At 39.4% G+C, this 25366-nt stretch overlaps 1 protein-coding gene across 2 annotated transcripts in view; it reads right to left on the bottom strand.

Moving 5' to 3' along the window:
* The window catches only part of kcnk10b (potassium channel, subfamily K, member 10b), a 66395-nt gene that overhangs the window by 39699 nt on the left and 1330 nt on the right, over nucleotides 1-25366 (bottom strand). For both annotated transcript variants that reach the window (XM_061968196.2, XM_061968195.2), the window contains exon 2: nucleotides 9004-9425. In XM_061968196.2, the coding sequence (XP_061824180.1) occupies nucleotides 9004-9425 (422 nt within the window). The remainder of the gene's footprint in view (nucleotides 1-9003; nucleotides 9426-25366) is intronic.

Here is a 25366-nt window from a genome sequence, read left to right as displayed (position 1 = left end):
TTGTTCTATGCCATAGTTATTGCTAGTTGTTTCATGCCACAGTTTCGTGTTTGTTCTATGCTATAGTTAATGCTATTGGTTTCATGCCACAGTTTCGTGTTTGTTATATGCCATAGTTATTGCTAGTTGTTTCATGCCACAGTTTCGTGTTTGTTCTATGCCATAATTTAAGGCTAGTTGTTTCATGCCACAGTTTCGTGTTTGTTCTATGCCATAGTTAATGCTATTGGTTTCATGCCACAGTTTCGTGTTTGTTCTATGCCATAGTTAATGCTAGTTGTTTTATGCCACAGTTTTGTGTTTTTTCTATGCCATAGTTAATGCTATTGGTTTCATGCCACAGTTTCATGTTTGTTCTATGCCATAGTTAATGCTAGTTGTTTCATGCCACAGTTTCGTGTTTGTTCTATGCCATAGTTAATGCTATTGGTTTCATGCCACAGTTTCGTGTTTGTTATATGCCATAGTTATTGCTAGTTGTTTCATGCCACAGTTTCGTGTTTGTTCTATGCCATAGTTAATGCTATTGGTTTCATGCCACAGTTTCGTGTTTGTTCTATGCCATAGTTAATGCTAGTTGTTTCATGCCACAGTTTCGTGTTTGTTTTATGCCATAGTTAATGCTATTGGTTTCATGCCACAGTTTCGTGTTTGTTATATGCCATAGTTATTGCTAGTTGTTTCATGCCACAGTTTCGTGTTTGTTCTATGCCGTAATTTAAGGCTAGTTGTTTCATGCCACAGTTTCGTGTTTGTTCTATGTCATAGTTAATGCTATTGGTTTCATGCCACAGTTTCGTGTTTGTTCTATGCCATAGTTAATGCTATTGGTTTCATGCCACAGTTTTGTGTTTGTTCTATGCTATAGTTAATGCTATTGGTTTCATGCCACAGTTTCGTGTTTGTTCTATGCCATAGTTAATGCTATTGGTTTCATGCCACAGTTTCGTGTTTGTTCTATGCCATAGTTAATGCTAGTTGTTTCATGCCACAGTTTCATGTTTGTTCTATGCCATAGTTAATGCTAGTTGTTTCATGCCACAGTTTCGTGTTTGTTCTATGCCATAGTTAATGCTATTGGTTTCATGCCACAGTTTTGTGTTTGTTCTATGCCATAGTTAATGCTATTGGTTTCATGCCACAGTTTCGTGTTTGTTCTATGCCATAGTTAATGCTAGTTGTTACATGCCACAGTTTTGTGTTTGTTCTATGCCATAGTTAATGCTAGTTGTTTCATGCCACAGTTTCGTGTTTGTTCTATGCTATAGTTAATGCTATTGGTTTCATGCCACAGTTTCGTATTTGTTATATGCCATAGTTAATGCTATTGGTTTCATGCCACAGTTTCGTGTTTGTTCTATGCCATAGTTAATGCTATTGGTTTCATGCCACAGTTTCGTGTTTGTTCTATGCCATAGTTAATGCTAGTTGTTTCATGCCACAGTTTCGTGTTTGTTTCATGCCACAGTTTCGTGAGGTTCATGTCTATAGTTTCATGTCCTAAGTTTTTGTCTTAGCTTCCGTGTGCGATAGGCACGCTTGCCTTCGGGTTGTTTTCTGTTTTGTATCTCGTTGATTGTTTCTTAAAATTAAATCATGTTCCTACCTGCAAGTCCTGTCCGGAGTCGTCCATTTGCCTTCCTGTGAGAACGACCCCGCAGTAAGCGAAAACCACGTCATGACAGTGTTTTGGAAGTATTTTTCCTAAAATTAGCACAGTGCTCCGGTCATATAGCGGATATTTGAGATGTGTGTTTGGCCCCTAAAATGTTTTTGAAGGTCTTTAAAAAGTTTTGAGCGCTCTTGTTTTTTTGCGGATCTTTGATTAGTGTTTTGCAGTAGGTCCCAAAAACAACATAGCGCTCCTGCCAAGTAGAATATCTTCGACTGGTGTTTTGACAGTATTGTCTTTGAAAAAACAACAACAAAGAAGTAGAATGCCCCTGTTATATAAATGATCTTTAACTAGCGTTTTTGCAGTAGATTCCTAAAAGAAGCAAAATACTCCTGTTATACAGAAGATCTTTGACTAGGGCAGGGGTCGGCAACCCAAAATGTTGAAAGAGCCATATTGGACCAAAAATACAAAAACAAATCTGTCTGGAGCCGCAAAAAATTAAAAGCCATATTACATACAGATAGTGTGTCATGAGATATAAATTGAATTAAGAGGACTTAAAGGAAACTAAATGACCTCAAATATAGCTACAAATGAGGCATAATGATGCAATATGTACATATAGCTAGCCTAAATAGCATGCTAGCATCGATTAGCTTGCAGTCATGCAGTGACCAAATATGTCTGAATAGCACTCCACACAAGTCAATAACATCAACAAAACTCACCTTTCATGCACAACGTTAAAAGTTTGGTGGACAAAATGAGACAGAAAAAGAAGTGGCATAAAACACGTCCTAGAAAGTCGGAGAAAGTTATACATGTAAACAAACTACGGTGAGTTCAAGGACCGCCAAAATTAGTAGGACAAAACGGCGCTCGCCAAATACTCGAATCAGTGAAGCATGTTTAATATAAACAGTGTGCTTTGTAACAATTAGGGAGGTTGTGTCATGTTTGTCCTCCTACAGAAACCATATTAAAACAAAAAATAGATTTTTTTTTCCCCCTCATCTTTTTCCATTTTTCTTACATTTTTTAAAAAGCTAGAGCCACTAGGGCGGCGCTAAAGAGCCGCATGTGGCTCTAGAGCCGCGGGTTGCCGACCCCTGGACTAGGGCTTTGGCAGTATTTTTCTTTTAAACAACAGAATGCTCCAGTCATATAGAGCAGTGGTCCCCAACCACCGGGCCCCGGCCCGGTACCGGTCCGTGGATCGATTGGTAAAAAATAAAAAATACATTTATTTATTTGTTTTTTTTTGTTATTAAATGAACATAAAAAACACAAGATACACTTACAATTAGTGCACCAACCCAAAAAACGTCCCTCCCCCATTTACACTCAATCACACTCATTCGCACAAAAGGGTTGTTTCTTTCTGTTATTAATATTTCTGGTTCCTCCATTATACATCAATATAGATCAATACAGTCTGCAGGGATACAGTCCGTAAGCACACATGATTGTATTTTTTTATGACAAAAAAAATAAATAAATACCATACTCTTTCGGATTTAGAACATATGATTTCTGTTTTCCTTAGGGAAAAATTGTTTTTCCATCTCTTTAGCTTCTGTGTCAGATCGCCTGTTCCTATTATTTTTGTCTCCATTCGCACAAATGGCTTTGCAAATATTTTCTACATGACGTTTAACACATTGAATGTTGTGCTCTCAAATGCTTTCTTTTATTTAAAATCAAGTATTCCTCTCAGCCACATCATGCCTAAATTAGTCTTGCTGTAGCCACTGATTTTCCTAATTAGCATAATGACTCGAATGTGATGGGACAAATTAGATGTTTTGAGTGACACCGCATGCTTCACAAGTGTTTCAATCAACACTGTGTCACGGTTCTAGGTGCATTTTATGAGATCTTTGCCACACGCTTCATTTTCAAGGTTTTAAATTTATGACTGCAATGACTGATATAAAACTGTAAGAGAAGGTCACATAGTTTATGGGGGCAAAAAATAGAACCTTTACAGATCTTTGGATGGATGAGAAGGAACGGAATGTTCCTCATTTTTCACACATTTCTTTTCTGTGGAAATGTATTTGAAATGTGTGGGAGTTGTTCCAACGGTCTTAAAAACAAACTCTGAGCGGAAAAAAAATCAATAGAGATTTTTAAGTGATGTTCCCTGTAGGGATTGTGACTACATCGAGAAAGATAAACTCCCAAGACACCTTTTATGTTATGTTTATGTAACGGGGAAGAACGTCGACTCTGGATAAGCAACACATGTGAAGTGTCACTGAGCATCGAAGGGTAGCTCAACGGCGACCCCCGAAGATCATTTTGAGGTTCTTGTTGCTTGTGACATTTTGCTGTCAAGCAGCCAAGATTGTGGGCGTACAGTATGACTGCCTGTATAATTCTGCTGCTGTGACAACACATAGCAGATATTTCTTGTATATGATTTATATAATTCTACGTTACATAACCAATACGCAGTCAAGTAACTAGGTATGCGTAATATTGAAACATTTTGAATGAATACAGAACATCCAAGGTGTTCTCAATAAAAGCAAATGTATACTAATGTATACCAAAGAAAAGAAAAGAACTGTCTCATAGCGATTCATCGCCAGTGACAAAAAAATATTGTAAGGACTTGTTATGATATTGCATACATAAAGTTCTGTTGGTCATCACTTTTTTACATTTATCGCAGGTCATTTAACGTCACCGGTGGGCTCCACCCACATGCAATGACAAACCCTGAAATCCTTCGCAATGTACATACGACCATCCATCGAGCATATGTGGTTCAAGTCTGGCAGCAATCCAACAAAATCTGTAGGTAGAGTCCCCGGTGGAAAAAATGTCCAATAAATGGAGGATTTCCGATGTCTTTTCAAGCATGGTTCTTCGTGCTTTTTATGTTGGTATTCTCATGATTGGCATGCCCACCAAATTTAATGTTGGAAAAACAAAACTGGCTTGTGGGCTGAATTGTCGAAACAAATACAATAAGACAATTTTTGACCTATGAACAAGGGCAAAGGAAACATGAGGTGAGGGCTGAGGGGCTGTCATGGCAACAATTCGACCGAAAGGCTTAAGACCTCAATGGATGGAAGGCTTTCGTCGACGGCCTATGTTCCTCAGGGAATACTCAGGACCTAAGTAAGTAAGTAAAGGAAACACAAAGGCCTGTGACAACCACAGAGGCATATCCCTGCTCACCATCACAGGAAAGATCCTTGCCAGGATCGTGCTTAACCGCCTCACAGCCCACCATGACTAAGGACTGAAAGCCAGTGTGGATTCCACAAGGAGCAAAGAACCATCGACATGGTGTTCGCTGCCTGGCAGCTTCAAGAGAAGTGTCAGGAGCAGAACTCCGGCCTGTTCTCCACCTATGTCCACCTGAGGGTCTGTGGAAGATTATGGCATAGTATGGTTGCCCAAGAAAATTAATCGCTTTGGTGACGCAGTTCTACGAGGGCATGCAAGCCAGAGTCCAGGACAGTGGAGAATCCTCTGACCAATTCCCCAGTCACAAACAGGGTCAAGCAAGTCTGCGTCTTGGCGCCAACGCTGTTCAGCCTCATGTTTTCCGCCATGCTCACAGACGCCTTCAGAGACGAGGAGGTTGGTGTCAACCTGAGGTACCGCACAGATGGCAAACTATACAAACTTCGGAAGCTCCAAGCAAAAACCAAAGTTATGGCAGACATCATCAGAGAATTGCTGTTTGCTGATGACTGTGCCCTCAACGCTGTCTCAGAAGCCGACGTGCAATGCAGCGTTGACATGTTCTCCAAACAAACTTTGGTCTTACATTGAGCACAAAGAAGACTGAAGTCCTTCATCGGCCCGCGCCTGGAAAGCCTTACGTTGAGCCCAACATCACTGTCAACGGCCAGAGACTCAACACAGTGAACCGCTTCACCTACCTTGGCAGCACACTGTCTCAGAATGTCCTCATCGATGACAAAGTGAACACCCGCATAGTCAGAGCCAGACTGTATCCAAATGTCTGGAACAGAAGAGGCATCACCACCCAGACCAAACTGAAAGTGTACGAGAAAGTGGTGCTCCCTACGTTGCTCAATGCATGCGAGACATGGAAAGTGTACCAAAGGCATGCCAGGAAGCTCAATTACTTCCACACAACAAGTCTCAGGAAGATCCTCGGCATCAAGTGGCACGATAAAATCCCAGATACAGAAATACTGGCTGAAGCAGGTCTCCCCAGCATCTTCACCATCCTGATGCAGTCCCAGCTTCGCTGGGCAGGTCACGAAGCCCGTATGCAAGACAAGAGGCTGCCCAAAATACTTTTCTACGGCGAGCTGCAGCATTGCCAGCGGTCCCGGGGTGGGCAGACGAAACGCTTCAAAGATACACTCAAAGACTCACTGAAAGCGTTTGCCATCAACCCAGACACGTGGGAACAATCCGCAATGGATCGAGCCACTTGGCGCTCTGCCATCCAAAAAAGAACCAAGATGTGCGAAGCAAACAGGACCACCACTGCATAAAAGAAAAGGCAAGCCCGAAAAGCCCGTGCCATCAACCCTCCTGGAGACGTCCCACTTGTCCTATGTCCCTTTTGTACCCTAACCTTCCGTGCCAGGATCGGCCTCGTCAGCCATCTGCGCACACACAGACAGAGCCAGTCCCAGAAACCCTCGGATGACTAGAGTGGTCCTCGTCGACCCAACAGACGAACAATGATTCTCATGATTGGCATGCCCACCAAATTTCATGTTGGAAAAACTAAACTGGCTTGTGGGGCTGAATTGTCAAAAAAAAAAAATACAATAAGCCAATTTTTGGGACCATCTACCAGCCATACATTTTTTTCTAAGATTAACACGCCTGCAAAATATGGTGAGGTTTTGAGAATGGGATAATCACCCAAAAAAGGTAATTCATTTTGTTTTTTGTAACTGTGGCTCAGTTGGTGGGGCGGCCGTGCCAGCAACTTGAGGGTTCCAGATTCAATCCCCGCTTCCGCATTCCTAGTCATTACTTTACATACCTGCTCCCAGTGCCACCCACACTGGTTTGAATGTAACTTAGATAATGGGTTTCACTATATAAAGTGCTTTGAGTCACTAGAGAAATGCGCTATTTAAATGTAATGCACTTCACTTCACACTTAAAATAAGTTAATTCCTCACACTTTCTACTTAAATACTCCCAACAGAGATGGTATTCATGGCTCTCTGAAGGGAGCTGGATCTTGCAGAGACATTCTTTTCCAAGAGCCGTTCAAAAGACTGGCTTTTTAAATCATTTAAATAATAATTTAAATTTTTTGTTGTTGTTTTAGCATTTATTCATTTTTATCAAGGAAATAATCACTGGCAGCAGTTATAGAATAAGGATCTGAATAATTAAAATGGTTACCAAATGTATACTATACCTGTGGGAAATACTTTCAAATATTAATTATCATTTCATCTGCGTTTTGTTTTTATTGTAAACATTCCATAATGTGGTACCGTATCCCCATGCACCTTCTGCAAAAACGGTTTAATGATCCTCCATACAACAAAAGCACTCGGCTGTTTTTAAGGATATTCGTGGAAAAGGCAAGTCAAAGATCCTTTATGCAAAAGGAGCAACTTCTGCAAAACGCTGGTTAAAGATCCTCCATACAACAGTGTTCTGCTCTTTTTAGAAACTTACAAACCCTGTTTCCATATGAGTTGGGACATTGTGTTGGATGCAAATATAAACGGAATACAATGATTTGCAAATCCTTTTCAACCCATATTCAATTGAATGCACTACAACTCGACTGTTATCGACTTTGTGTGGATAACAGTCTGGATGGTTCGCTTCCCCTTTGGTCCGGATGACACGATGTCGAATATTTCCAAAAACAATTTGAAATGTGGACTCGTCAGAACACAGAACACTTTTCCACTTTGCATCAGTCCATCTTAGATGATCTCGGGCCCAGAGAAGCCGGCGGCGTTTCTGGATGTTGTTGATAAATGGCTTTCGCTTTGCATAGTAGAGCTTTAACTTGCACTTACAGATGTAGCGACGAACTGTATTTAGTGACAGTGGTTTTATGAAGTGTTCCTGAGCCTATGTGGTGATATCCTTTAGAGATTTATGTCGGTTTTTGATACAGTGCCGTCTGAGGGATCGAAGGTCACGGTCATTCAGTGTTGGTCTCCGGCCATGCCGCTTACGTGGAGTGATTTTTCCAGATTCTCTGAACCTTTTGATGATATTATGGACCGTAAATGTTGAAATCCCTAAATTTCTTGCAATTGCACTTTGAGAAACGTTGTTCTTAAACTGTTTGACTATTTGCTCAAGCAGTTGTGGACAAAGGGGTGTACCTCGCCCCATCCTTTCTTGTGAAAGACTGAGCATTTTCTGGGAAGCTGTTTTTAAACCTAATCATGGCACCCACCTGTTCCTAATTAGCCTGCACACCTGTGGAATGTTCCAAATAAGTGTTTGATGAGCATTCCTCAACTTTATCAGTATTTATTGCCACCTTTCCCAACTTCTTTGTCACGTGTTGCTGGCATCAAATTCTAAAGTTAATGATTATTTGCCAAAAAAAAAAATGTTTATCAGTTTGAACATCAAATATGTTGTCTTTGTAGCATATTCAACTGAATATGGGTTGAAAATTATTTGCAAATCATTGTATTCCGTTTAATATTTACATCTAACACAATTTCCCAACTCATATGGAAACGGGGTTTGTACTACGAAACACTAGTCAAAGATCCTCTACATGCCAAGAGCGCACTGCTGTTTTTAAAAGCTTAGTGCCAAAACACTAATCAAAGATCCTCCATAACAGAAATGCTTTGCTGTTTTTAAGGACCTACTGCCAAAACTAAGAAAATCAAAGATCATATATATGACAAACACGCTCTGCTATTGATCACATTGTTCTAAAAGAGCACAGCTTATAGGTTCAAAGTGCACAATTGAATATGTTAGTTGCTCAGACAGCAACATGTTTATATAAGTTTGGATTGGGGTATGTTGTTTCTTAATGTCTCTTATTTTCATGTTAGTATTTCGCGTCAAGTGCAGTAATCAATCACATTTTTTCTGTCGGTAATGTTACCGTGGTGATTATTAATACGGTTTATCTATTCTGCTTTTAGGAAATTATACTTCCAAAACCCTAATCAAAGATCCTCTGGCAGTAATGTAGTTGTTGCATAATCCTGGTAATTAACCACCAAATTGCCATGGAAACGACACATCTCACCTTGCACTTTTGCTGATGATATATATAGGCTTTCATATAATGGACATAAAGGTTAAATACTTAATTTTCTCCGAGGACACTAAAGGAATGAACTCCCGGGAAAGTGACCAACCACTGAAAGCATAATGAATCAACCCAATTATCCATAAAATTGCTGTCATCATCTCACCTTGATGAGAGCCTCCAGTTCATCCGGGGTAACACATGGATGTCTAGCCAGGAAAGAAGCCTTCTCCATGGTGATGCTAGTCTTTTGGTCGCTCTCAAACGGTTGCTCCAGCGCCCTGAACGCCAGACCCCCACACACCAGGTACAGGACCACCACCACGAACACAGCCAGGACCGTCTTCCACTTCATGACCGAGTGGAGCGCCGCCAGACCTGTCGAGCCATCGCAGCTGGCATCCATGCTGGCCACCACACTGGCCGAGCGCGAGGAGATGGAGAGGCGAGGCAGTGCACAGTGACCGTTGGCCTTGGGCTCGCAACCCATGGGATTCTGCATGGTGGCAACGCTGGCCTGGACCAGGCTGGACTTCACCATGCCGGACTGGGCCTTCTTTGGGGGGGCCAAGTTGGTCTGGACCGCCACTGGAAAAGATCACAAGAAAAGATCAGTACATGTACTGTAGTTGTTCGGACCTGCTAATCAGTTTTTGATAGAGGTGTCCCGATCAAATATTGATATCGCATATTGGTCTGATATCAGTAAAAAAAACAGGAGTATATCACCCTGAATCAAAAACATCTGATCTGCTCACAATTTAAAAAATTATAGCTGACAAATAACAAGTTGTCTCCATTCAAGTTTCCTTTTATATTGGCCATACCATAGACATAGACATGCTATTGATTAGTATTCACATTTTTACATGGCAATTTCAACACCACCACCTTTGGTAATGAAATCTAAAACTAAGATGCATGTTACAAGCAAACAGCTGGTACGTAATAATTACAGTACAAACACGTTGTAGGGCTCAACGAAGAAAAGACTGGCGAATTCAACTTAATGGCAAAGACCTGACTAAGGCAACACGTCGAGGACAAACTAACATGAATGCATACTCGCAAATGATACTGAGTCAGAAGTTTAAGAAAGCAATATCCATCCATCCATCCATTTTCTACCGCTTATTCCCTTCGGGGTTGCGGGGGGCGCTGGAGCCTATCTCAGCTATAATCGAGCGGAAGGCGGCGTACACTCTGGACAAGTTGCCAGCTCATCGCAGAAAAAAACAATATATGACAACTAAATATTACACAGTATATTCCAGATTTTGCTCCAGCACTTCTTTCCAACATAACAACATATACTTGATCAAGTCTTTTCTAACATTCCACCCTACAAAATAAGTCAAAATTATGTATTATTATTGCTGATATCGAATTGGTATCGGTATCCGTCAATAGTCAAGGATGCAATATTGGTATCATATGGGAGGTGAAAAATTGGTATCGGGACACCCCTATTTTTTTGATAATAGTATTCTTATTATTGTATCGTTGTACAGCAGAGATTTTCGACTGGTGGCTCACGGACCAAATCCACCCCGGGAATGACACCATACCGGCCCCCTACTTCAGTTCAAAACTTGGGTGACAAACATTTTTGCAGCAGATTCCTAAAAAGGTTAGAGTGCTCCTGTTTATAAAACGAACTTGGACCACTGTAAGCACATTGGCAGATCCTAGCATCGACATTTTAACCTTCCATGCAAACATAGAAAACCGCGGTCCAAACTTGTGATTTACATAACTGAGGAGTTCCTCGAGGCACCTCTTTAAGTCCTCTCTTTTTTGGCAGATATACATGTTTTCTATAATGTGATTTGTGTGACTAAGGTGTTGATGTAGCTTGTTTACTTCAGATGCAGTCAGTAGTCATTTGTTCAACTTCTTTAATTGTGTTCCTCAAGGTTCCATTTTAGGTCCACTTTTTTGTAATTTGGGCTATTCTAAAAACTTGTGAGGGACTCAAATTTTTGCAGAAGGTCCTTGGAAACAGCAGAGCTTTCCTGTAACACTGACAAAATAAATAGACCAAAATTAAATTTCTACTGTAGAGGAGGCTGGTTCTCCTGATTTCTGATTCTGATTCTTAACGTTCTGAAACTGTGGCCCTCAAAACTATTTAGTTGAATATCTCTGTCGTCCATCCATCCATCTTCTTTTGCTTACCCAAGGTCTGGTCGCAGGGGCAGCAGCCTAAGCAGAGAAGCCCAGACTTCCCTCTCCCCAGCTACTTCGTTCATCTATTCCCGGGGGATCCGGAGACGTTCCCAGGCTAGCCGGTTGACATAGTCTCGCCAACGTGTCCTGGGTCTTCGTCGTGGCCTCCTACCGGTCGGACATGCCATAACACCTCACTGGGGAGGCGTCCGGGGTGTATTCTGACCAGATGCCCAAACCACCTCAGTTTGCTACTCTCGATGTGGAGGAGTATCGGCTTTACTTTGACCTCCTCCGGAATGACAGAGCTCATCACCCGAGCTCTTATGTCCAAGTTTTCAACTCCATTTGGCCTGCCGATAACTGTAAGCTACCTCCGGGGTCCAATGAGCCAAAAGGACCCGAAAGGATTCCTTCCTCAGCTTGACGGCATCCCTCAGCGGGTTCTGGAATTACTGCCACGGCAGGCACCAACCACCTTATGGCCACAGCTCCGATCGGCTGCCTCGACAATAGAGGTACGAAACATGATCCACTCGGACTCAATGTCCAGCGCCTCCCTCCTGACATGTTCAAAGTTCTTCCGGATATGGGAATTGAAACTCTCTCTGTCGGTAGACTCTGTGAGACGTTCCCAGGAGCCCCTCACAATGGGTTTGGACCTGCCAGGTCTGACCGGCATCCTCCTCCGCCATCGGAGCAAACTCACCACAAGGTGGTGATCGGTAGTTTCCAAAACATGAGACTGCCAATCTTATAACACAACCACAAAATTGATCGTCGTACTGTGGACAAGGGTGTCCTGGTGCCAAGTGTACGTATGGACACCACTGAGTTTAGATCTGGGCGGACGTTCCTTCCAATTACGGCTCTCCAGGTTTCACTGTCGTTGCCAATGTGAGCATTGAAGTCACCCAGCAGAACAAGGGAATCACCTTGAGAAAATAAAAAAAAGGCGCGTACTCTGGTGCGTAAACACAAACAACAGTCAGGACCCGTCCCCCCACCCGAAGACATAGGGAATATACCTCCTTGTCTACTGGGACCCTGTTGTACAGTCATAATAATAATGTTAGTGGAATTTTTGGCATAGGTTGGTTGTCTGTCTGTCTGTGTTGGCCCTGCGATGAGGTGGCAACTTGTCCAGGGTGTACCCCGACTTTGCCCAAATGCAGCTTGGATAGCTGGAGCCTAGAGAGGGGCAAGGGGTAGAAAATGGACGGATGGATGGATGGATGGATGGCATTTTTGGCGCCCCCTATAATAAAAATCCTTTGGAACACATGCAAGCGTCCATGTAAAGCAGTGGTTCTTAACCTGGGTTCGATCGAACTCTAGGGGCTCGGTGAGTCGGGCTCAGGGGTTCGGCGGAGGTCAAGACACACCCGACACATTGTGTAAATAAAAACTTCTCCCTATTGGCGTATTACGGATACGGCAACAGCAGAAGTCACACTGATTTCCAGATTTGTAATTTGTTGTGAGTTTATGCACTGTGTTGGTTTTGTTCTTTGAACAAGGTGATGTTCATGCACGGTTCATTTTGTGCACCAGTAAAAAAACATGGTAACACTTTAGTATGGGGAACATATTCACCATTAATTAGTTGCTTATTAACATGCCAATTAGTAACATATTGGCTCTTAACTAGTCATTATTAAGTACTTATTAATGCCTTATTTGGCATGGCCGTATTATAACCCTAACCCTAACCCTAACCCTAACCAAATAACTCTAAATTAAGTCTTACTTAGAATATGTTCCCCTAGTGTCCAAAAAATTCTAAATTAAGTATTTGTTACTTAGAATATGTTCCCCATACTAAAGTGTTACCAAAAACATATACATTTGTCTTGAATTCGAAAAAAAATAAACAATTAATTTTTTTACTAAAGAAGGGTTCGGTGAATGCGCATATGAAACTGGTGGGGTTCGGTACCTCCAACAAGGTTAAGAACCATTGATGTAAAGTAAATGGTCTTTGATGTGTTTTCCAATGAATCTTGCTCAAATTTGACAGACATGTACTTGCCAGTCCCCTAAAAGTGTGTACCAAATTTTGTTTATCCGTCTAAACACCCTAAAGTTAGAGTGAGTGTTTTGTACAGCTGTATGAGTAAATCCAAGTCAATTTTACTCTTTCTGGGTTCAATACCAGCGCCACCGTGCAAAATATTTGTCAGAAAAATAATAGCACATGCAACTCAGCATAGGTGCACGTTCTGATGAATTTTTCACCCTTTTACGTGCGGCGGTTCAGGAGGAGAAGTGAGCTTACACAAGCACATACTCATGATTGTCTAGATTGCATTATATAGGACTATCAATAAGAAGTGTTTTCCAGCTCATACCAATTGCAACCTTTAAAATGCCCCGCCATCTGCTTTGGGCTGTGCAGATTAAAGCCATTAGTCATGTGGAATGGAGCCTCGGAAAGCCTCTATGGCTACTGCAGGAAACCCACATGGCCTGTTACGGCATGCTATTAAGATCAATACCCAAGAAAACATCCGGAAGTTCCACGCATTACGTGAATTACTATGCAAATATTTCATGAATCTACAGGATGTGCGTCATGTTTAAGTATAAAGCTTCGAGAGAAATAGATGATAATGGACGGCCCGGACACGTTGCTTGAGTGTTGCTGGTGTAAATTGTGTTAGTGTCGCGAACATTAGATTGAGGCCACTCCCTGTCATTGTGTACTTATTGGATTTATGATGGAAACACTTGGCAAAGGACAATCTCCTGCTTCCAGTCCAACGCTCATTAAGTTGTACGATTGTCAATTTAAAATATTTTTTTTAAATACACTTTTCACACTGCATTTTTTCTTTTAAAAGCTTGAATTTTCCCACATTTTTTAACAGAAAAACACAACATCGGTGTTTTTGTATCAGTGATATGTGGCGAGGTTCAAGGCAGGTGAGGCACTTTAGTTTTTTGTTTTTTTATGTAGTTTCATACGTGCTCATCAATGATAATACAGGCATAACAAGAAAAAGAATAGGATATATTTAGGGATGTCGATATTTGCTTTAAAATGTAATATCAGAAATTATCGGTATCGGTTTCAAAATTATCGGTATTGGTTTCAAAAAGCTAAACTTCTGACTTTTTAAATTGCCGCTGTGTACACGGACGTAGGAAGAAGTACAGAGCGCCAATAAACCATAAAGGCACTGCCTTTGCGTGCCGGCCCAGCCACATAATATCTATGGCTTTTCACACACACAAGTGAATGCAATGCATACTTGGTCAACAGCCATACAGGTCAGACTGAGGGTGGCCGTATAAACAACTTTAACACTGTTACAAATCTGCGCCACACTGTGAACCCACACCAATCAAGAATGACAAACACATTTCGGGAGAACATCCGCACCGTAACACAACAGAACAAATACTCAGAACCCCTTGCAGCACTAACTCTTCTGGGACGCTACAATATGGAAGCACTTGGCAAAGGACAATCTCCTGCTTCCAGTCCAACGCTCATTAAGTTGTACGATTGTCAATTTAAAATATTTTTTTTAAATACACTTTTCACACAGTATTTTTTTTTTTTAAAGCTTGAATTTTCCCACATTTTTTAACAGAAAAACACAACATCGGTGTGTTTGTATCAGTGACATGTGGCGAGGTTCAAGGCAGGTGAGGCCCTTTAGTTTTTTTTTAGTTTTTTTATGTAGTTTCATACGCACTCATCAATGATAATACAGGCATAACAAGAAAAAGAATAGGATATATTTAGGGATGTCGATATTTGCTTTAAAATGTAATATCAGAAATTATCGGTATCGGTTTCAAAATTATCGGTATTGGTTTCAAAAAGCTAAATTTCTGACTTTTTAAAACGCCGCTGTGTACACGGACGTAGGGAGAAGTACAGAGCGCCAATAAACCTTAAAGGCACTGCCTTTGCGTGCCGGCCCAGTCACATAATATCTATGGCTTTTCACACACACAAGTGAATGCCATGCATACTTGGTCAACAGCCATACAGGTCAGACTGAGGGTGGCCGTATTAACAACTTTAACACTGTTACAAATCTGCGCCACACTGTGAACCCACACCAATCAAGAATGACAAACACATTTCAGGAGAACATCCGCACCGTAACACAACATAAACACAACAGAACAAATACCCAGAACCCCTTGCAGCACTAACTCTTCTGGAACGCTACAATACACACACCCCGCTACCCCCTACCCTAAAACCCCACCCCCCCCTAACCCCGCCCACCTCAACATCCGCATTCTCTCTCAGGGAGAGCATGTCCCAAATTCCAAGCTGCTGTTTTGAGGCATGTTAAAAAAAATAATGCACTTTGTGACTTCAATAATAAATATGGTAGTGCCATGTTGGCACTTTTTTCCATAACTTGAGTTGAAGTTGTTCTCTTATTTTGGAAAACCTTGTTACATTGTTTAATGCATCCAGCGGGGCATCACAACATAATAATGTGTTAATTCCACGACTGTATATATTGGTATCGGTTGATATCGGAATCGGTAATTAAGAGTTGGACAATATCGGAATATCAGATATCGGCAAAAAAGCCATTATCGAACATCTCTAGTTGATACGTTAGATTTAAAACTGTGATCACCTTCCGTTTTGTGTAAAAGTTCAATTTAAAGAATTTGTTTAGCTTATATATTCACTCCTCCGTCTTGGTAGTCAGCCTAGTCACATTAATTAGTTCGGCAGAACATTAAAATACATTTCTTGTATTGTGTTTGTGTAAAAAAAATTTTAAACAAAAGCTTCTTCTATAAAAAAAACAAATGGTATGGTTGCAACAAGCTCCTGCTGGCTCACATACGCCATCCCAATTCATACTGATTTATAGTCACAATTTTTCACTTTTATAAAATAAAGAATAATTTGGGGTGTTGCCTCCTATTTGTATGTTAATTATATGCACATATACCCTTGACTTCGGTTGATACTTTCATTATAAAAGTTTGATCTTTTGTCTAAAAGTTTAGTTTAGAGACATTTTTAAGCTTGTACAGTATATGTAATCCTCCATCTTGGTAGTCAAATTAATTCATTCAATCAGCAAACTTTCTTGGGTTTTGTATGTGTAGATAGTGTTTTCAATAAAAACAGCTGGCTTCTTCTGTTGAAAAAAAATGGTGTGGTAGCAACAACCGCCTGCAAGCTCACGTACAACACCCTAATTCATACTGACTTGACTAAAATTAGTACAGCGCCTCTCAGTATGATTTTTATGCAATTATGGGGGGCGTGGGCATGCGCGGTGCAAGGTACCCAAACTCAAATAATGCCACACACACACTATTCTTGTATTTTTTACCTTCCTGAGACTTCCGAATAATGCCTACCTCTTTAGGACCACCCATTCTAGATATATAAAGATTTGTATTTACAACATTAATATTATATACATACTATGAAAATATAAAAAAGCATGTTGTGAAAAATGACTTGAAATTTCACAAGAAAAAGGTCACAATTTCACAAGAAAAACTTGGAATTTTTGGCAGTGTTATAATAAAAGTCGTCATTTTACTCAACGCAAGTCAAAATTTTACAAGAAAAACTGAACATTTGTGCAATATTATGATAAAAGTTGGAATTTTACTAATATACCAGTCGTAATTTTACAAGAAATGCTTAAAATGTTGGTAAATTTATGAAAAGAGTCGACAAAAGTCACAATTTTATAAGAAAACTTTAAAATGTTGGCAATTTTATAACAATAGTCGGAATTTTACTCTGCAAATTTATGACAAAAGTCATAATTTTACTCAAAATATGTCACTATTTTACAAGAACAACAACAATATTGTGTGATAAAAGTCAGAACTTTACATGACAAATGTCACCATTTTGCATGAAAAAGTAATAATTTTACGAGAAAATATTGCAATATTACAGAAACAGAAAGAATATGAGAAATTGTTCACAATTTTATAAGAAAAAAAGTCGACACATTGTGAGAAAAAGACTGCTTTTAGTTAATTTAAATTGTTTTAATTTTTTTTTGTTTTTAATTGGATTTTAATCTTCATTATTTACTTCAAGTTATTACAGTATGTCTCTATATACATATTTATTTTATTTTATTGTATACATTTTGGCCAAAGGGGGCGCATTTCAATTTCTTACACACTCTTGTTATTGCATATGTTGACCAGAGGGGGAGCACTTTTAAAAGCGACACACAGTCAACTTGAAAAATCCCTCCTTTTTGGGACCACCCTAATTTTGCTAGATTTCACCACCAGGGGTGCAAATGAGAAATTCTCTATTAGATGCAATGGTTTTCTGTATTGGGACCATGATTTCGGTCCTAACTTGTTCACCGGTCCTCATATGGAAGGTACTTTTCCTTGTTGATGTCTCAAAAGGGTAGAAATGCAAACACACACACACACACACACACACACACACACACACACACACACACACACACACACACACACACACACACATTCTTGTATTTGTTACCTTCCTGAGACTTCCAAATAATGCCTACCTCTTTAGGACCACCCTTTCTAAATATATAAAGATTTGTATTTACAACATTAATATTATATATACTATGCACATATAAAAAAGCTTGTTGTGAAAAATGACTTGGAATTTCACAAGAAAAAGGTCACAATTTCACAAGAAAAACTTAGAATTTTTGGCAGTAATGTAATAAAAGTCGTCATTTTACTCAACGCAAGTCAAAATCTTACAAGAAAAACTGAACATTTGTGCAATATTATGATAAAAGTCGGAATTTTACTAATATACCAGTCGCAATTTTACAAGAAATGCTTAAAATGTTGGCAAATTTTTAAAAAGAGTCGACAAAAGTCACAATTTTATAAGAAAACTTTAAAATGTTGGCAATTTTATAACAATAGTCGGAATTTTACTCTGCAAATTTATGACAAAAGTCATAATTTTACTCAATATATGTCACTATTTTACAAGAACAACAACAATATTGTGTGATAAAAGTCAGAACTTTACATGACAAATGTCACCATTTTGCATGAAAAAGTAATAATTTTACGAGAAAATATTGCAATATTACAGAAACAGAAAGAATATGAGAATTTGTTCACAATTTTATAAGAAAAAAAGTCGACACATTGTGAGAAAAAGACTGCTTTCAGTTAATTTAAATTGTTTTCATTTTTTTTTGTTTTTAATTGGATTTTAATCTTCATTATTTACTTCAAGTTATTACAGTATGTCTCTATATACATATTTATTTTATTTTATTGTATACATTTTGGCCAAAGGGGGCGCATTTCAATTTCTTACACACTCTTGTTATTGCATATGTTGACCAGAGGGGGAGCACTTTTAAAAGCGACACACAGTCAACTTGAAAAATCCCTCCTTTTTGGGACCACCCTAATTTTGCTAGATTTCACCACCAGGGGTGCAAATGAGAAATTCTCTATTAGATGCAATGGTTTTCTGTATTGGGACCATGATTTCGGTCCTAACTTGTTCACCGGTCCTCATATGGAAGGTACTTTTCCTTGTTGATGTCTCAAAAGGGTAGAAATGCAAACACACACACACACACACACACACACACACACACACACACACACACACACACACACACACACACACACATATACACACACACACACATTCTTGTATTTGTTACCTTCCTGAGACTTCCAAATAATGCCTACCTCTTTAGGACCACCCTTTCTAAATATATAAAGATTTGTATTTACAACATTAATATTATATATATACTATGCAAATATAAAAAAGCTTGTTGTGAAAAATGACTTGAAATTTCACAAGAAAAAGGTCACAATTTCACAAGAAAAACTTAGAATTTTTGGCAGTAATGGAATAAAAGTCGTCATTTTACTCAACGCAAGTCAAAATCTTACAAGAAAAACTGAACATTTGTGCAATATTATGATAAAAGTCGGAATTTTACTAATATACCAGTCGCAATTTTACAAGAAATGCTTAAAATGTTGGCAAATTTTTAAAAAGAGTCGACAAAAGTTACAATTTTATAAGAAAACTTTAAAATGTTGGCAATTTTATAACAATAGTCGGAATTTTACTCTGCAAATTTATGACAAAAGTCATAATTTTACTCAATATATGTCACTATTTTACAAGAACAACACAAACATTGTGTGATAAAAGTCAGAATTTTACATGACAAATGTCACCATTTTGCATGAAAAAGTAATATTTTTACATAAACAAAGTAATAATTTTATGAGAAAATACTGCAATATTACAGAAACAGAAAGAATATGAAAAATTGTTCCCAATGTTATAAGAAAAAAAGTTGACACATTGTGAGAAAAAGACTGCTTTTAGTTCATTTATTTATATATATATATTTTTTTTTTTTTTTTTTGTTTGTAATTGGATTTTAGTCTTCATTATTTACTTCAAGTCATTACAGTATGTCTCTACATATTTGTTTTATTTTATTGTATACATTTTGGCCAAAGTTGGCACATTTCAATTTCTTACACGCACTTGTTATTTCATATGTTGACCAGGGGGGAGCACCTTTAAAAGCGACACACAGTCAATTTGAAAAATCCCTCCTTTTTGGAGACAAACCTAATTTTGATAGATTTCACCACCAGGGGTGCAAATGAGACATTCTCTATTAGATGCAATGGTTTTTTCCGTATTGGGACCATGATTTATGTCCACCGGTCCTCATATGGAAGGTACTTTGATGTCTCAAGTAGGGTAGAAATACAAACAAACACACACACACACACACACACACACACACACACACACACACACGCACACAACGGGATGAGTCAAGGACATCCAGGAAGTATCCCGTTCACTCCTCCAAGCAGTTACGGTATGAATCTTGTTATATTCATCCTTGCTGGATGACTGAATCACTTACAGCTAAGTGATTGTATTTTCTAATCCCCTCCCATCCCAAATAGCACTGTTTTTTGGAAGCTATTTATAAAATATGGAATAAATAAAAATGTTCAGAAATATGAATAAGATCGAAGCAGCACAATGAGCTTCCGTAAGTATGCAGGAAGGGATCTGGTCATTTCAGCAATGTTAGTCAGCATTGTTTCCACTAACTTTAGCTCATTGGCGAGACGTTAGCAAAAAAAATAAAAAATAAAATAAAAAATAAAAGAAATAAAAATAAAAATAGCAACAATTAATACTGTGGAGGTTTCTTCCCTCCGGGTTCCGCGGACCACCAATCACTGACATGACAGCTCCTTTTCAGGTTTTGAACACTGTTTTATTCCTCAATACAATGTCTCTAATGTGCTTTTCAGCAATTGTGAAGTGAAGTGAATTACATTTATATAGCGCTTTATCTCAAGTGACTCAAAGCGCTTTACATAGTGAAACTCAATATCTAAGTTACATTTAAACCAGTGTGGGTGGCAATGGGAGCAGGTGGATAAAGTGTCTTGCCCAAGGACACAACGGCAGTGACTAGGATGGCGGAAGCGGGGATCGAACCTGCAACCCTCAAGTTGCTGGCACGGCCGCTCTACCAACCAAGCTATACCGTCCTTCAATTGTTTTTGTCTTTGTCTGTCTCGCTCTCGCTCGTGCTCCACCTCCAACTCCTCTCTCCTCCCCGGCTGCTGCCTTTTAGCAGAGCGACAGGTGATTAGATAAGCAGGTCTAGGTGGGCCATCTACGCACCTGTCGCTGATCTCGAAGCCAGTCCTGGCACACCCCGCTTCGCTGCAGGTCCGCAGGCCACGCCCCCCTCCACAAATACATATTGCATTTGGAACAGATCCAACAAGGCGACAAAGGTTCCCCACTAGCTCTCGATCCATGTCCAGTCCGTGCGGATGAGCGAGAATCCGTCCAAGGAGACCAAAGCCGCTAACACTAGTCGCAAGTTGACTGGCTAGCGCATGAGATGTAAAAATCCAGCGCCACTGTTAGCGTTAGCTGTTAGCACTAACCATGAATTGACTGGCTAGTTAGTGCAGGGGTGCCCAAAGTGGCCATTTTTTAATGGCCCGCGGCAAAACAGTTAGCATTCTAATACCAGCACGCTAGCTTTTTTTTTTTGCTAATTTCGCAGGTATACACATCAGGGTCAAATATTGTGTTGCTTGGCGACTGCAACCTGTTAGCATGTTAACGTTAAAATTAGAGATGTCCAATAATATCGGACTGACGATATTATCGGCCGATAAATGCTTTAAAATGTAATATCGGAAATTATATCGGTATCGGTTTCAAAAAGTAAAATTTATGACTTTTTAAAACGCCGCTGTACGGACGCTGTACGGGAGACTGTCGAATTTCAGTGCCCCTCCCGAAAATCTCCCGGGCAACCATTCTCCCGAATTTTTCCCGATTTCCACCCAGACAACAATATTGGGGGCGTGCCTTAAAGGCACTGCCTTTGCGTGCCGGCCCAATCACATAACATCTACGGATTTTCACACACACAAGTGAATGCAAAGCAAAATTGGTCAACAGCCATACAGGTGACACTGAGGGTGGCCGTATAAACAACTTTAATACTGTTATAAATATGCGCCACACTGTGAAGCCACACCAAACAAGAATGACAAACACATTTCGGGAGAACATCTACACCGTAACACAACATAAACACAACAGAACAAATACCCAGAACCCCTTGCAGCACTAACTCTTCCGGGACGTTACAATATACACCCCCCGCTACCCCTTAACCTTGCCCTCCCAACCCTGCCCACCTCAACCTCCTCATGCTCTCTCAGGGAGAGCATGTCCCAAATTCCAAGCTGCTGTTTTGAGGCATGCTAAAAAAAATAATGCACTTTGTGACTTCAATAATAAATATGGCAGTGCCATGTTGGCATTTTTGATTTATTTTGGAAAGCCTTGTTACATTGTTTAATGCATCCAGCGAGGCATCACAACAAAATTAGGCATAATAATGTGTTAATATTCGGAATATCGGATATCGGCAAAAAAGCCATTATCGGACATCTCTAATTAAAATTCCAACTATAGGTAGACACCTCAGTCATATTTTGGTACATGACGCATGCTAACTCTAACATGCTAGCATTCTAAATAAGGTTCTCAGGTACACACATCAGAATAATATATTTTGGAACTTGATGAATGTTACAGTTAGCATTTTAACTTGCTAACATTAGTGTGCTAGCTTTTTAGCTAAATTAGCAGGTAAACACTTTAGTGTCATATATTTTGGTATTTCGCCAATGCTAACTGTAAGCATACTATTGTTAGCATGTTAGCATAGTACTGTTAGCATGCTAGGTTTTTTAGCTCATTTGCCGATATTTTTTGTTACTTGACGCTAACTGGGCAGCGTGCTAACTGCTAGCATTTCAGTTTGGCAGTGGCTCTACCGAAATTGCATTTTCTAGTTCTTTGAAAAAAAATCTATATACTGTACAGGTTCCCCTGATTTTTCAGTATGTTACCCTCGTTAGCTGTTAGCACTAACCATGAATTGACTGGCTAGTTAGTGCAGGGGTGCCCAAAGTGGCCTGTAGCTCATTTTTTAATGGCCCGCGGCAAAACAGTTAGCATTCTAATAGCAGCACGCTAGCTTTTTTTTTTGCTAATTTCGCAGGTATACACATCAGGGTCAAATATTGTGTTGCTTGGCGACTGCTACCTGTTAGCATGTTAACGTTAAAATTCCAACTGTAGGTAGACACCTCAGTCATATTTTGGTACATGATGCATGCTAACTCTAACATGCTAGCATTCTAAATAAGGTTCTCAGGTACACACGTCAGAGTAATATATTTTGGTACTTGATGAACGTTACAGTTAGCATTTTCACTTGCTAACATTAGTGTGCTAGCTTTTTAGCTAAATTAGCATGTAAACACTTTAGTGTCATATATTTTGGTATTTCGCCAATGCTAACTGTAAGCATGTTATTGTTAGCATGTTAGCATAGTACTGTTAGCATGCTAGGTTTTTTAGCTCATTTGCCGATATTTTTTGTTACTTGACGCTAACTGGGCAGCGTGCTAACTGCTAGCATTTCAGTTTGGCTTTGGCTCTACCAAAATTGCATTTTCCAGTTATTTGAAAACAAATCTATATACTAAATGATAAATGTACAGGTTCCCTTGATTTGTCAGTATGTAACCCTTGTTGAAAAATGTTTGGGCATCCCTGAGCTAGCGCATAAGATTGATTGATTGATTGATTGAAACTTTTATTAGTAGATTGCACAGTACAGTACATATTCCGTACAATTGACCACTAAATGGTAACACCCCAATAAGTTTTTCAACTTGTTTAAGTCGGGGTCCACATTAATCAATTCATGGTAGATGGAACATTTCAGTGACACTGCTGACATTAGCTGACCATGGGTTGACTGACTAACACATGAGATAGTGTCTTAGTGCAACTGTTAATGTATGCTGCCAACGTTAGTTATAAATTGACTGAATATTGCGTTAGATGGATTACAATGAACTTCCAGAACTAGTCACAAGTTTCCATGTAACTGCTAATGTTAGCTGCTAACAATGGCCACGAGTTGACTGGCTAGCACAGGGGTCGGCAACCCAAAACGTTGAAAGAGCCGTATTGGACCAAAAATTAAATCTATCTGGAGCTGCAAAAAAAATGAAAAAGCCGTATATAAGTCTTATAATGAAGGCAACACATGACGTAAGTGTCTATATTAGCTATAATAGCCTACTATCAAAATGACTATGTGTCGCAGGCTGACGCAAATCTTCGTTGACAGAAATGTTGAAATTGAATATTTATTCTACACATTTTTACAGCATTAGAAACCATTAGTAAATCAGAGGCTACCCAGAAGGTGAGATAACTCCTGGAAATTACTGGATTTTAATGGCCAAAGGTATAGATGTGTGTGTCTGAGTTAACCTCTAAAGGCCTTAGAGGCCACATGCGTGGACAGCACCTTTTAGCTCTTATTTCCAAAATTGTATGCCGACATATGGACACTTATACTGCTGTCTGGTGGTGTCAGAAGAGTATAATATACAATGGAATTTGGAAAAAAAAAGTGTAAAAATAAAAATGAGCATGTCACTACACATGAAGTACACGTTTGTTACTTATGGACTAAAGTACATCATATAAAAAGATGCTTTTTAGTTGTTATTCTAATTAGGGTCCAATTAGCTCAAATAGCAAAGAGAAATAAAAAAATCATGTAAACAAACAGCTTGGGCCTTAAGAGGTTAAAGGAAACAGCAGGCTGTCTTCTTTTAATAGATTTATTACAATCTTTGGCGAGGCTTGTTAATGTTTGCTGTGGTCTGGAACAACACGGCACACAAACAACCATCTGAAATGAAGCCAATATTACATACAGGTAATGTGTCATGAGACATGCAAAACTAAATTATGCACAAAGAGGATAAAAGTAAAGAATATTAAATGAGCTCAAATATACCTACAAATGAGGCATAATGGTGCAATATGTACATACAGCTAAACTAAATAGCATGTTAGCATTGATTAGCTTGCAGACATGCACTGACCAAATATGTCTGATTAGCACTCCAACAAGTCAACAACATCAACAAAGCGCACCTTTTGTGCATTCACGCACAGCATGAAACTTTTGGTGGACAAAATGAGACAAAGAAGGAGTGGGAGATTTTACATGTAAACAAACTGTTGCGTCACAGTCCACACTATGGTGAGTTCAAGAACCGGCGAAATTAGTAGGACAAAACGATGTTCGCCAAATACTCTCATCAGTGAAGCATACACACAAACATATTAAACAGTGGGCTTTCTAACGATTGGGAAGGTTTGTATCATGTTTGTCCTCAAACAAAAAACATATTAAAACAAAAACAAAATTTTTATATCTTTTTCCATTCTCAATCCTTTTTTAAAAAGCCACTAGGACGACACTAAAGAGCCGCTTGTGGCTCGAGAGCCGCGGGTTGCTGACCCCCGGGCTAGTGCATAAAGTTGGCGTATTTCAGTGCCACTGTCAATGTTAGCTGCTGAAAGAACATTTGGGTTGACTTATTTTTACACTTGTATGGCTGTTAAGAGTGTTTAAATGTTACTGTAAACAGTTAAAATGTTTTGTAGCAGCAACAGCTTGACCGTGGAACAGATTTTATTACATTTCCATGACTTCCTATGGGGAAATTTGTTTTGAGACTAAAATGAACCTCAATTGAAACAGATTATCCCACATTTTAGCCCACTTTTGACTTTGTATTAATATTGACATGACGTAGATGCAACCATCTAGAATTCAAAGCACTGCCTCCTATTGATTTTCACTAATTGAATAAAGCCTAAGTGGAAAGCAATGTTTTTATCAGATATTATCTCTCATAGGCTGAAAGCTGATCCTCATAAGAGCATCTTA

This window comes from Nerophis lumbriciformis, linkage group LG08 (genome assembly GCF_033978685.3).
Source record: "Nerophis lumbriciformis linkage group LG08, RoL_Nlum_v2.1, whole genome shotgun sequence".
Classification (NCBI taxonomy): Eukaryota; Metazoa; Chordata; class Actinopteri; order Syngnathiformes; family Syngnathidae; genus Nerophis; species Nerophis lumbriciformis.
Note: the sequence above shows the minus strand (reverse complement) of the source record. Positions and strands in the feature narration are given on the sequence as shown.